The 14,040-nt window shown below is 53.9% G+C and overlaps 2 protein-coding genes across 8 annotated transcripts in view; one reads left to right on the top strand and one right to left on the bottom strand.

Annotated features, from left to right (window-relative positions):
• The window catches only part of LOC113841234 (uncharacterized), a 60,822-nt gene that overhangs the window by 29,249 nt on the left and 17,533 nt on the right, over nt 1-14,040 (top strand). The gene's annotated exons all lie outside the window — the stretch shown is intronic.
• Nucleotides 6,586-14,040, bottom strand: part of LOC113841174 (uncharacterized) — an 8,508-nt gene continuing 1,053 nt past the window's right edge. Inside the window, exons 1-10 of one of the 7 annotated variants that reach the window (XR_005262108.2) lie at nt 12,122-14,040; nt 11,844-12,020; nt 11,591-11,746; nt 11,383-11,495; nt 11,236-11,295; nt 9,692-11,079; nt 9,418-9,594; nt 8,970-9,320; nt 8,808-8,867; nt 6,586-8,651 (exon numbers count right to left, since the gene is read on the bottom strand). The exon at nt 12,122-14,040 is cut by the window's right edge and continues 1,036 nt beyond it. Coding sequence is in view for 4 of the 7 variants with exons in the window: in XM_038171969.2 (XP_038027897.2) it covers nt 8,834-8,867; nt 11,383-11,495; nt 11,591-11,746; nt 11,844-12,020; nt 12,122-12,406 (765 nt within the window). In the remaining 3 variants the exon portion in view is untranslated. Of the gene's footprint in view, nt 8,652-8,807; nt 9,321-9,417; nt 9,595-9,691; nt 11,080-11,235; nt 11,296-11,382; nt 11,496-11,590; nt 11,747-11,843; nt 12,021-12,121 lie in introns of all 7 variants that reach the window. The other 6 variants (XR_011806268.1, XR_005262111.2, XM_038171969.2 and 3 more) reach the window with 6 other exon arrangements.

Raw genomic sequence — 14,040 nt, 5'->3', positions numbered from 1 at the left:
GCAGAAAATGCTTCAGAAGGTGGGGGGATGTAGTGAACCCTCCTGTGGGAGGCCCTGGAGGTGTGTGTCCAGAGGAGAGATAAGAAGGAAAAAAAAAAAAAAAAAAAAAAAAGAGAGTGAAACTAATGGTATTGACAGTGCAGCGGGTAGTGAGGCAGAGGGTCGGAGAAAGAGGAAGAAAATCTTCAGGGGGAGTTAGGGCCAGGATGGAAAGGAGAGGAAGAGAGATGAAGGAATGGCAGGCAAAGAAGGCTGCCTGTGTTGTGGCCTGAGTCCTAGCAGGGACAGGCTTTGATAAGATGTTTTAAGTGTGGCCAGGCTGGCCACTTCGAATAGGAATATCTGGAGTGGAAGAAGGAGGAAAGAAGGAAAATGGGATGAAATATGCTATATTGATATGTTGTTTCAGTATCTTGGAGGGAAAAGGTATGGAATTAAGTTGGACCCTGACTGAGCCTTTGGTGCTGGTATTAGAAAAGTACAGGCTGGAGAAAGATAAAGGAAGTGTTAAAAGGGTTGCTGAAGGGGTTAAAGGTGTGGCATGTAGTATTTAACAGAGCTGTCTGAAGTTGAATGAGCAGGGAAAGGTGATGTAGGCATTATCTAAATAACAGTCTGGAAGTTTTGGTATATTTGCATATTTTCTGTGGTGTTTGGTCAGTTTCCCAAGCATCGGGGAGGGGGGAACAGCCTGCTCCACCAGGGGCCTCTCCAGCGGCCACAGGGGGGCTTCGGCTCCAGCGCCTGGAGCGCCTCCTCCCCCTCCTTCTGCACTGACTTTGGTGTCTGCGGGGGGGTTTCTCGCTCTCCCAACTGCTGTTGAGCAGCAGGTTTTTGTTTGTTTCTTTGTTTGTTTGTTTTCGTGGATGTGCTCTCACAGAGGCACGGACTGTATTGCTCATGGCTTGGCTCTGGGCAGCAGTGGGCCCCTTAGGGGCCAGATGAAATTGTCCCTTACCTGCCCCGGGGAGGCTTCTGGGTTTTTCTCACGGGGGCTGCCACTGCAGTTTCCCACCCCCACACCTCTCACACCCCCCGAACCTTGCCATCAAACCCAATACACTGGGGAACAGCTAGGTCATTACTGACTTGTAAAGTATGAGGGATTAAATTAACTAATGAAACCCTAAATGTGATGGGGGTAGAAGGGACTGGGATAACAGTGCCACTTTGGGGGGATACCAAGCTGAGACCAGGGGATAAAATGATCACTGGGTAATTATTGTATGTACCCAAGGCAGGGATTAACTTGTTGAGGAGGAATTTGATGATTAAATTGGGCATTCAAATAGTAAATTGTTAGACTGAAATAACAGTGTTATTAATGGAGTGCTCTCAGGCCCTGAGAGCAAACATACATGGATATTCACCTCTGACTGGAAAGACCCTGAAATGGGGGTGGAAGCGACGGTATAGGTGGACAATTTTACCTCAGGGGTTTACAGGGCCACCTATCTATTTAGGTAAGTTCTAAAAAAAAAAAAAAAAAGATTTTGGAGCAATTGCAACCTCCCAAGGAGGTATTAATGTTAACAAATATGTGGACCGTTTTCTATTGTCACGACAGGAGAAAAGAGTTGTGAAGAAAGCTACTAACAAGCTATTCAACTTTCTGGGAAAGCAGGGCTTGGGAGTATTAAAAAAAATAAAATAAAATAAATTACAATATGGAGAAAGAGAAGTCAGGTATTTAAGGCACCTAATGTCTGAAGGAAAACAGAATAAATGCAGAGAGGATTCAGGGAATTGTTGAAAATTAAGAAAGAACTAAAAAAGTTTTAAAAGAAAGATTTTTTTAAGGAATCAGGAGCCATGAAGTGTGAAGGAAAATGGATACTCCCTGATGGGAGAGAAATGCTGAATGAAGGGATAAGGAGGCAAATATTAACTGTTTTACATCAGAAGAGTCATTGGGAGGTGCAAGCAATGTGTGATGTTGTGCTACGAAAGTATGTCTGTGTAGGAATATACACTTTAGCGAAGCACATATGCAGGGCATGTACCATATGTCACAAGGTAAATAAAAAGGTCTTCTGTAACCCATCTAGAAGAGGACGGGAGCCAGGGGTTTGACCTTTCCAAAGTATACGGGTAAATTTTACTGAGTTACTTGTTCGTCCTAATTGACCACGTGACTGGATGGGCGTAAAGCTTTACTGCAAGGATTAAAGCAGGCCTTAGAGATTGAGTGGGATTTTCACAGCCCCTGGCACCCCTCCTCTTCTGGGAAGGTGGAGCGAATGAATCAGACATTAAAGAAGCAATTAACTAAACTAGTGTTAGAAACCCAACTTCCGTGGGCAAAATGCTTACTCCTACAGGTTTAAACAGCACCAAGAAAGGATACAGGAATTTTACCATATGAGATGCTGTTCAGATTGCCCTATCTGGGCAGAAGGGATGAGATACCACAATTCACAACAAGAGACTTTTCTTAAGAACTGTATTCTGGGGTTGTCCTCTTCTTTGTCATTTCTCAGGACCTGTGGGTTGTTGGCTCAAACCCCACCTTTGGAATTCCCCATTCACCACCATCACCCAGGAAACCGGGTCCTGATTCGGACCTGGAAAGAGTCAACTCCGGCCTGAATGGGAAGGACAATTACTAACCCCTGAAACAGCCGTAAGAACTGCGGAAAAGGTTGGACTCACTATACTCGAGTGAAGGCATCCGCCGACGCTAGTACCTGGGAAGCTGTTCCTACGAAAGAGTTGTTGGAAGTTGAAATTGAAGAGAAAAATCTCATCGTGGACTCTGAGCAGGATAAGAGCTTACAATTGTAAACTAACCTTTTATTTTCACAGGTAACTAACGACTGTGACTTGTGATTGAGAGAAAGAACAGACCTATAGTGAATTGCAGTGCTCCCAAGGGGGGGTTGTTATAGTAGTAGTGTACATCTTATTTTTTGTATCGATAATTGTTTGGAAACCTAAGGTTTAAAAATAATGACAGGGAAAAATAGATTACTAATTTTGTTTTTAGTGATTCTAGGCCTCAGAGAAGGCCTCGGTCAATCGGCAACTCGGAAAAGGCATGACCAGATAATAGCAAAAATGGGATACCCCATCAAAATACGGGTGACTGTGACAGAGGGTTATATACCACAATCTGTCACGTTTGATGTTTGTGAGGTGTTAGCTTGTGGAGATTTAAATGCCCAACGACAATTTAGCAGAGAGAACAAATAACTGGGAGAGACCCCCACAGCCAGATTGAAAGCAGCTGTATGGAAACAATCCTCTATTGCCATCAGAGAAAGGGAGAAACTCAAGGAGAAAACAGGAGAGAAAACAGGAGGCCCTCTGTAATGTGTCAGTTCAAACAAGGTATGGGGATGTGAATGCCTGGATACAATGGGTCAAATATACCGTCCAGAGTCTCAATTGTAGCTACTGCTATGCTTGTGCCTTGGGATGACCGATTGCCCAGATAGTGCCCTTCCCATGGGGGTGGACCGAAGACTCCCAAGGGATGCGATGTATGATTGCATTGTACCAAGAAAAGACTGCCTGGGGAAATGAGGCCTGTAAGTCTCTCTTTGCTGTTTCTTGCATGATAACAATATCACGGCTCCCCCTGCATTCTCTACAGCTATAGGTAACCATACAGCTTGCCTCTCACGCCAGGGTGTGAGTGCTACGTGGCATCTGGGAGAATTTGCCTTGTGCTACCAAGGACTTGATGGGAAACTCCTCAAGACTAGAGATCCCCAGGGCAGATCTCTGGTGGTACGGTGGAGGGAAGATCTTACGGTCCACCCTACCATCTAATTGGGAAGGCACTTGCGCACTTGTTCAATTAGCTATACCCTTCACCGTGGCATTTGAAAGAGAAACATCACAAATACCCAGAAGTAAAAGAGGCTTAGGAATATCATTTGCTGATAGAGTATATATAGATTCTATTGGGGTACCTAGAGGAGTTCCAGATGAACATAAAGCCAGAAATCAAATTGCTGCAGGGTTCGAGTCACTGGTCTGGTGGGTAACAATCAATAAAAATGTGGATTGGATTAATTATTTCTATTATAATCAGCAGAGATTCATCAATTATACCAAGGATGCGATGAGAGGAATCACTGAACAACTAGATGCCAGCAGCAAAATGGCTTGGGAAAACAGGATAGCATTAGATATGATGCTCGCAGAGGAAGGAGGTGTGTTTGTGTGTGTAATACTGAGCAACCATTGTTGCAATTTTATACCCAACAATAGTGTCCCAGATGGCTCGGTAACAAGAGCATTGCAAGGGCTTACCCCCCTTGCCAGTGAATTGGCAGAAAAAAAAATAAAATAAAATAAAAAAAAAATAGGCATATTTGCGACATTGATTGTAGTTGTAGGAGTTTTGACAGCCATTGGTTGCTGCATTATCCTCTGTGTAAGAGGACCAGTACAGTGGTTAACTGAAAGCGCACTAATTGAAACAAATGACCATGGAGCTACCACCTTACTCAGATAAGGAGATAATGAGGAGATGGAAAGCAAAGAAGAAGTCTATCAAATTGCACCTTAGAGAAAGGTTTTGCCAAAATCAACAGTTTATAAAAAAAGAAAAGGGGGGAATTGTGGGAATAGAAATGTTGTTTTCGCAGAGTTATATTGTTTAGAAGGAAGGAATGTGGTACTGAGATATGCTTACACTGATAAAGTTTAGCAGGCGACCCTGTAAAATGCAGACAACCAGACTCCTTAGGACAATTAGGTGAAAATCACGGTGTCAAGTCAAGTCAGATAAGCGAAGAAACATTACCACTTCAAGCAGCAAAAACATCAAAAGAAATTTGAAATTTAGCAGGCCGGCAACTGAAGACTACGCATTGTTTGTGAAGCATCAGATAGATTGTGAACGTGGATTACCCACTCAGTAGGGAAACAGGGGAGGGTCTTGCCATCAAAAGGTATATAAACTGTGTTTTGGAACTAGTAGAGGCGCTCTCTCCTGCTTGTGGGGCGCCCCCCATTGCAATCGCGAATAAATTACTACTTCACTGAGATCCTCGCCTGAGCCTAAGTTATCGGCTAACGGAGTGTTTCTCACAAGTCTTCTTTAGAAAAATAGGAAATTCTTAAGGCCTGGGGTGAAAAAAGGGTTTTGTGGTTGTAGAGTACAGGGTAAACACAACATTTCCAGGACATGTGTGGAAAAAGGAGGGGTCAAACCCCAGCCCCCTGTGGGGAGAATAAAGTTTTAGTTTGGTAAATTTTCCTTTGAGAGGATAAAGTTTTGAGAAGACATCCTATTTCGGTCAAGATGGATTTTGGGAAAATCCAGCCTTTTCACCTCAAAAGCTCCCTTGGAGGTCGGAAACCCTCCTTAGACCGTGCCCCGAGGAGTTTAAAAGGTTTAAGGGCGTGCTTTCAGGAGGCACTGCTCCAAATCACATGGAGAGGTCTTTCCAACCTTAAAGATTTTAGAATTCCAGGCTCAAAAAACTTGTTTTTTTTTTTTTTTAAACATCCAAACACCACTTTTTTTAAATCCAAGCCTCCCTTTCCAGGACCCCAAAACCTCACTGCATGCTTAAACCCTCCTTTTTCACACCAAGTCCCATTTCCCAGTGCTGGGGGACCCGGTTTTTAAAGGTCCGAAGCCTCATTTGTGGGTTTCAAAACCTTTTCTTTCAATTCTAAGCCCATTTCTGAGGGCTCAAGGCCGAGCCTGGGGGAAAACCTGGGGGGGGGATTTTGCTGCCTTGGGGGATTTGGGGGAGATTTAGGGGTTTTCAGGCATTCTGGGAGGCTGACAAGGGCATGAGGTGGGGGAGCTGAGGCTGTGCCCCCGTGTTTGGGGTCTCCCGGGCGGCTGGGTGCCATCATTGGGGTCCCTTCATGAGCAGGGGTTCCCTTTGTGTCAGGGGGCTCTGCTCCCACATCTTCTCTGGAGCTGAAGGGACCTGCAAGGATCCCCCACCCCAGGCTTGGGGGACCCTCACCCCGGGGCCCACACCCTCACCCTGAGGGTCCCCCCACAACCATGGGGGTCTCCCCGTCACACTGAGGGGCTCCCCACCAATCTGAGGGGCCCTCCGTCACCCTGGGGGGCTCCCCACCACTCCCAGGGAAGCCCCAAGACCCCCGAGCAAAGCTCGGAGGGAGCACAAAATGGCCACCCTCCCTCAGGGCCCCCTCAGCCTCCCTCCTGCCCCATGACGGGGAGCAGAAGCTGGGCTCCCTTTTGGGCTCTCCTGCCAGGGGGGCTCCTCCTCACCCCCAGGGCTCCCCACCAGGACGGGATCTGCAAAGTGGGCTGCAGCTCCAGGGTTTGTGCACCCCCCAGGAAAGCCCGAAGGCCCCAGAGCAAACGGAGCCCCACAGGGAACCCCAACGCCCCCAGGGGGAGCTCTGAGCCTGTCACCTGGAGCGGCTGCCATTTTGTGAGGTGAGGCCGCCGTTTTGTGTGGTACAGCCACCTTTTGGTGAGGCGAGGCCAACATCTCATGTGGTGCAGCCACCGTTTACGATAGGCGAGGCCACCATCTTGCATCCCAATTCCACCCCCCTCCTGAAATACCGCCCCCCCCCCACCCAATTAGCACTGTTATAAGTTGCCCCCTTAATTAATTTTCGGAGACCATTGCATTAATAATAGAAAGGAATTTATTGAGTAAGCAAAAGCAAGCAAAACAGCACTGGGCGGCCGGGGAGTCCCTGCTCCTCCAACAGCACGCACCTCAGCCCCCGCCGGGGTCCCTTTCTATATTTTGGTGATTCCAAGATTACACAGCACATCCAGGTACGTTCTGCGACTGCACGCACTGTCGCTAGGGGGTCGTCTCTGTCCCTCTGGCAGTCGTGAAGATAAAGGCCGTAGTCTTCCTCAGCGTTGTGGTTCAACTTATTTTATTTGGTCACGTTGGCCCAGCAGGAGACAGGAAGGCAGGATGTTGCTACACTAGGTTAGCAACTTATCAGGAGATGGCACCCTGTGCTTTGCAACAGTGTCTTTAAACAAAAGAGGCCACTGGGATGCAGAAGGAGAGAAGAGGGGGGGCTTCTCTTTTTTGTTACATTAAGCAAAAGAATTTTCATAGTGTCTAGCCCAGCCTTATACAGCTCCTTAATTCGGCCGAGAGCTCTCTTCTCCCGCGCCTCAAACAGAACTCCTTGTTTTTACAATACAAAAGACAGTGAACCAACACTTACTGTGTATTACAAGCACCCCCTTAATTACCCTCCCCCCCCCCTCCATTGCCCTCCCACGCTGTTGGGTAATGCCACAGAGCAGGGGATCAAGGCATGCATGGCTTTTCCTGCAGCAAGGCCACTTGAGGCAGCTGCGAAAGGCACCAAGGCCCAGGTGCCACCGACTGACACAGAATGACAAAACGTCACAAAATGACAGAATGGGGGGGATTGTGAGGGGCCTCAGAAGACCATCTAGTCCAATCCATGTCCCTGCTCACTGAGGGAAGGGCTGCTGATGCCCTCTGCTTAGCCTTTGGTGCGGCCTGCCCCAGTATTCTCCTGGAGAAGCTGCAGCCCAGGGCTGTGACAAGTACCCGCTTCACCAAAAAAAAGCATGTTTTTCTTTCAAAATGTGGTTCAAAACTGGCCAGGTGGCCAGGCCCAGAGAGCGGTGGTGAAATCGAGCTGGTCGGGAGTGGTGTTTGCCCAGTGCTGGGGCCCATCCTCGTTAAGATCTTCATTAATTGTTTGGATGAGGGAATTGAGGGAATTGCCCTCAGGAGGTTTGCAGGTGACACCGCGTCCTGCCTCGGAGCACCGCGTTCAGCTTTGGGCCCCTCGCTCCCAGAAGGACATGGAGCCCCCGCAGCATGCCCAGAGCAGGGCAACAGAGCCGGGGAAGGTTCTGGAACATGTCCTGTGAGGAGCGGCCGAGGGAACCGGGCTTTGTTTGGTCTGGAGAAGGCTCCGGGGAGACCTCCTGGCTCCCTGAGACTCCCTGACCACGTCCTGGGACGGAGTTGAAGGATGGGGGCCGTGAACGCAAGGCTGTGGGACGAGGCGCTCGAAGGACAAGGGGGTCGGGGGAGTCGGGAGGGATTCGGGGATGGCTCCTCCCGAGCTCACAGCGTCCCAGCAGGCAGCAAGGTGAGGAAGGAGAGCAGCGGGGCCTTCCTCCTCCTGGGGGTGCTCAGGAGGTGGGGAGAGGTCCTCGTCCTCCTCTACTCTGCCCCTGTGGGGCTGTGAGGGGGATATGGCGTCCCGGTCTGGGCCCTGAGCTCCGGGAGGACGGGAGCTGCTCGAGGGAGGCGGGTGCGGAGCTGGGAGGATGCCGGGGGCTGTGGAGGACGCTGAGGAGTGACCCCAGGAGGCTCTGGATAAACAGATGGGATTTCTTTAATTCCTTTGTGGTTGGGGGGGGGGGGGGGGGGGGGGGATTCTGGAGGCATCCAAAACCCCTGTGAGCTGGAGGCCCGCTTCCTGTCCATGCTCTGGCACAGAGATAACCAGGGAGGAGTCTTCAGATTCTGAAGTTTCTTGCGGATTCTTCTGGGACTCGGGCTCTGGCTTCTGCTTCGGCACCTGCCACAATCTTCGAGGCAAGCAGCAGTGCACCACCAGCACGTACCGGGGCTCCCACAGGCGTCGCAGCCAGTGGAGATGCTGCCTCACAGTCTGGATGGTGCAGGCGGTCTCTTCACACACCGAGGGCTCTGCGTCATTCATCATGGGCTCCAGGACTGCGGGAGGACAGAAAGAGGCTGCAGCCTCTCCTTGGGCCGGGGGAGACCCCTCCAGGAGCCCCCTGGCCGGGAGGAAGGCAGGGAGAGCTGCTGTGAGCACCCCCCCCCCAGCCTCCCCGAGGCCTGGCCTCCACCCCGTCCCCCCTCACTCACTTGCAATTATTTCGTACACTTTCTCTTCACTCTGGTCCCGGTGATGTTCTGCCGTGAGCCCTACGATCAGAAGCCGCCCGTCAGCCTCCGCCCCAGGGAGGGCACGGGGAGGCCCCGGGGCCATTGTGGGGGCAGGGGGAGGACAAGCAGGGGGCAGCTCACGAAGGATCAGGCAGGCGTGTTCTGATCCCCAGGGTCTGGTTCATGTGTGCCACCACTTGCAGCTCATCCCACCACAGCAGCTCAGACCAAGCCCTCAGGGCTTCCTGGGCAGCCTGCGGGGCAGCGGAGGCAGGGAATTGGCACCGGCTCCTCACCGCCTGCCTCCGGCCCTGCCGCGAGCCCCCCCCACCCCATGGGCGCCACGCTTGGGTTCTCCTCGCTCATGCGGAGGTAGAGGGTCAGCAGGACATTGTGCACTTTCTTCCACATCTTTCTGCGGTGCTTCCACAGCACGCGCTCCATGCACGCACTGAAGAGCTTCATGGCATTCTCCCGCACCATGTCGGCCTCCTGGAAGAGGAAGAGGAGGACGGAGGCTGAGTGATCCTCGCCCGCCCAGCCGTGGCACGGGGTGGGTGCCGCAGGAGCCTCGCCCCCCCCCCCTTACGTTGTCCAAGTAAGGCGTGAGCAGATCGACCAGCCACAGGGAAGTGATGCTGGCCGACTTGTTCATCAGGGCGCGCAGGACCCTGCAGCACACCGCCAGCGCCGCCGCCGTGATGTGGGGGTTGCCGAACCGCAGGGTTTTCAGGACGTCAGGCAGCAGGATAATCCCCGTTGGCCCCTGCAATGACAGCAGCGAGCCCAGGGCGTGAGGAGGCCGCCGGGGATGGGGAAGGGCAGGGTGTGTGGGGGAGGGTGTGTGGGGGGGGTGCACTCACCATCTTGGGCCTCCCCAGCATCGCCACCAGCCCTTTGAGTGCGATCCAGAGCAGGTGGAAGTTGGTGTTCCTGATGCATCTCTTCAGGCACTCCACGTCCTGTAGCACGGCGGGGATGGGGTCCTCGGGGCTCAGGGTCTGCATGAGGCTGAGCTGGAGGATTTCGTAGTCCTCGGTCATCCCAAAGTGCGCACGTATGGTATTGTTTTGCAGCAGCAGGCAAATCTCATTGAGGAGCTTCTTTGTCATCCAAGGCATGCTGAAAATCTCCTCCCCCCTCTCCATCAAGGATCTACAGGCACAGACAGGGCACTGAGGGGCCCTGGAGGGGGCTCTGTGGGGTTTTTGGGAGGCTGTGTGATTGGTAGTTCTGTCTCATGGGGCAGATGAACAGTATCATCACAGCAACAGAGTGGGGATAGCAGCATGTCATGAGGACTGGCCCCTCAAGTAGCTTCTGCCAAACAGCAGGCATCACTTCATCTCCCTGCCTATTGCACAAGATGACAAAGTGTGGGACATGGCAGGAAAGGGGACAAATGGGGTCCTCCCCCCCTGCATTCAGCAAGGAGACCCACTGCTTGTCCTCCTCAGGCACCTCATGTGACACCACCTATAGGCAGGTCGGCATCAGGTCTGTGCGCTGCTGCTCCAGCAGGTACCTTCCAAACAGCTGCAAAAACGCAGGGACCCAGCTCAGCTGTGGGGGTGGGGGGGGGGGGGGGCCCACAGAGGGCCACAGAGAAAGGGAATAAGCCCCCCACCTCCACAGCTCGCAGCATCCCAAGAGGCAGCAAGGTGAGGAAGGAGAGCAGCACAGCCTTCCTCCTCTTGGGGGTGCTCAGGAGGTGGGGAGAGGTCCTCATCCTCCTCTACTCTGCCCCTGTGGGGCTGTGAGGGGGATATGGCATCCCAGTCTGGGCCCTGAGCTCCAGGAGGACAGGAACTGCTTGAAGGAGGCAGGTGCAGAGCTGGGAGGATGCTGGAGGCTATGGAGGACTGAGGCATGACCCCCGGAGGCTCAGGATAAACACATGGCATTTCTTTAATTTCTCTGTTGTTGCGGGGGGGCAGTGCTGCAGGCATCTTTCCTGGAGGCATCCAAAACCCCTGTGAGCTGGAGGCCTGCTACCTGTCCGTGCTCTTCCACAGAGATGAGTCCAGGGAGGAGTCTTCAGATTCTGAAGTTTCCTCCAGATTCTTCTGGGGCTCAGGCTTCTGCTTTGGCACCTGCCACAATCTTCGAGGCAAGCAGCAGTGCACCGCCAGCATGTACCACGGATCCCATGGGCGTTGCAGCCAGTGGAGATGCTGCCTCAGAGTCCGGATGGTGCGGGCAGTCTCTTCACACACCAAGGGCTCCACATCATTCTTCATGGGCTCCAGGACTGCAGGAGGACAGAAAGAGGCTGCAGTCTCCGCTTGGGCCAGGGGAGACCCCTCCAGGAGCCCCCTGGCCGGGAGGAAGGCAGGGAGAGCTGCTGTGAGCACCCCCCCCCCAGCCTCCCCGAGGCCTGGCCTCCACCCCGTCCCCCCTCACTCACTTGCAATTATTTTGTACACTTTCTCTTCACTCTTGTCCCGGTGATGTTCTGCCACGAGCCCTAGGATCAGAAGCCACCCATCAGCCTCCGCCAAGGGGAGGGCAAGGGGAGGCCCCAGGGCCATTGTGGTGGCAGGGGGCAGCTCACCAAGGATCAGGCAGGCATGTTCTGATCCCCAGGGTCTGGTTCATGTGTGCCACTTCTTGCAGCTCATCCCACCACAGCAGCTCAGACCAAGCCATCAGGGCTTCCTGGGCAGCCTGCAGGGCAGCGGAGGCAGGGAATAGGCACCTGCTCCTCACTACCTGCCTGCGGCCCTGCCACAAGCCCCCCCCACCCCATGGGCACCACTCACCTTGGCCACACTCCTGTTCTCCTCACTCACGCGGAGGTGGAGGGTCAGCAAAACGTTGTGCACTTTCCTCCACATCTTTCTGCGGTGCTTCTGCAGCACACGCTCCATGCACACACTGAAGAGCTTCATGGCATTCTCCCGCACCATGTCGGCCTCCTGGAAGAGGAAGAGGAGGACGGAGGCTGAGTGATCCTCGCCCGCCCAGCCGTGGCACGGGGTGGGTGCCGCAGGAGCCTCGCCCCCCCCCCCTTACGTTGTCCAAGTAAGGCGTGAGCAGATCGACCAGCCACAGGGAAGTGATGCTGGCCGACTTGTTCATCAGGGCGCGCAGGACCCTGCAGCACACCGCCAGCGCCGCCGCCGTGATGTGGGGGTTGCCGAACCGCAGGGTTTTCAGGACGTCAGGCAGCAGGATAATCCCCGTTGGCCCCTGCAATGACAGCAGCAAGCCCACGGTGTGAGGAGGCCGCCCGAGATGGGGATGGGGAAGGGCAGGGTGTGTGGGGGAGGGTGTGGGGGGGGTGCGCTCACCATCTTGAGCCTCTCCAGCATCACCGCCAGCCCTTTGAGTGCGATCCAGAGCAGGTGGAAGTTGGTGTTCCTGATGCATCTCTTCAGGCACTCCACATCCTGTAGCACGGCGGGGATGGGGTCCTCGGGGCTCAGGGTCTGCATGAGGCCGAGCTGGAGGATTTCGTAGTCCTCGGTCATCCCAAAGTGCGCACGTATGGTATTGTCACGCAGCAGCATGCAAATCTCATTCAGGAGCTTCTTCGGCATGCCGGGCGTGCTGAAAATCTCCTCCCACATCTCCATTGAGGATCTGCGGGCACAGACAGGGGGTGTTGAGGGGCCCTGCGGGGTGTCGGGGGCCCTGTAGGGTTTTCAGGAGGCTGTGCAATTGGTAGTTCTGTCTCATGGGGCAGACGAAGAGTATCATCACAGCAACAGAGTGGGGATAGCAGCGTGTCATGAGGACTGGCCACTCCAGTAGCTTCTGGCACACAGCAGGCATCACTTCATCTCCCTGCCTATTGCACAAGATGACAAAGTGTGGGACATGGCAGGAAAGGGGACAAACAGGGTCCTCCCCCCCTGCATTCAGCAAGGAGACCCACTGCGTTTCCTCCTCAGGCACCTCATGTGACACCACCTCCAGGCAGGTCAGCATCAGGTCTGTCCACTGCTGCTCCAGCACATACCCTCCAAACAGCTGCAAAAAGGCAGGGACCCAGCTCAGCTGTGGGGGGGGGCCCCAACAGAGGGGCACCAAGAAAGGGAATAAGCCCCCCACCTCCGCAGCTCACAGCATCCCAGGAGGCAGCAAGGTGGGGAAGGAGAGCAGCACAGCCTTCCTGCTCTTGGGGGTGCTCAGGAGGTGGGAGAGGTCCTCATCCTCCTCTACTCTGCCCCTGTGGGGCTGTGAGGGGGATATGGCATCCCACTCTGGGGCCTGAGCTCCAGGAGGACAGGAACTGCTTGAAGGAGGCAGGTGCAGAGCTGGGAGGATGCTGGAGGCTGTGGAGGACTGAGGCGTGACCCCAGGAGGCTCAGGATAAACACGTGGCATTTCTTTAATTTCTCTGTGGTTGCAGGGGGGCAGTGCTGGAGGCGCCTTTCCTGGAGGCATCCAAAACCCCTGTGGGCTCGAGGCCCACTCGCTGTCCCATGCTGTGTCATGGATCTCAGTGCACTGAGGAGTCTTCAGATTGTGAAGTTTCTTCGGGATTCTTCCAGGCCTCTGGCTCCCGCTTCAGCGCCTGCCACAATCTTTGAGGCAAGCAGCAGTGCACCACCAGCATGTACCAGGGATCCCACAGGCATTGCAGCCAGGGGAGATGCTGCCTCACAGTCCAGATGGTGCAGGCAGTCTCTTCACCCACCAAGGGCTACACATCATTCCTCCTGGACTTCAGGACTGGGGGAGGACAGAAAGAGGCTGAAGCCTCCACTCAGCCTGGGGGAGACCCCTCTAGGAGCCCCCTGGCCCTGACAAAGGTGGGGACAGCCAGAGAGCAGGTAGTGGGACAGCCAAAGCCACAGTGCACCCCCAGCCTGTACCATGGATCCTGGGGGCATTGCAGGCAGTGCAGATGCCGCCTCACAGTCCAGATGGTGCAGGCAGTCTCTTCACACACCAAGGGCTCCACATACTTCACCACAGGCTCAAGGACTGCAGGGAAGAGGCTGCAGCCTCTCCTTTTGGCAGGGGGAGACCACTCTAGGAGCCCCCTGGCCAGGACAAAGGTAAGGACAGCCAGAGAACAGGTAGTGGGACAGCCACTCCCCTCCCTACCGCCACCCCCCCCCCCAGAGGGGGGAGCAGGACTCACAGACCACCACAGACAGCTGCCACAAGGAAGGCAAGTGAGCACAGAGGACACACAGAGGCACACAGCACCCATGACAGCAACCAGCAGCAGGGCAACAGTCAGACCAGCCCCAGGCAG

The sequence above is a fragment of the Anas platyrhynchos genome, chromosome 38, assembly GCF_047663525.1.
Source record: "Anas platyrhynchos isolate ZD024472 breed Pekin duck chromosome 38, IASCAAS_PekinDuck_T2T, whole genome shotgun sequence".
Classification (NCBI taxonomy): Eukaryota; Metazoa; Chordata; class Aves; order Anseriformes; family Anatidae; genus Anas; species Anas platyrhynchos.
Note: the sequence above shows the minus strand (reverse complement) of the source record. Positions and strands in the feature narration are given on the sequence as shown.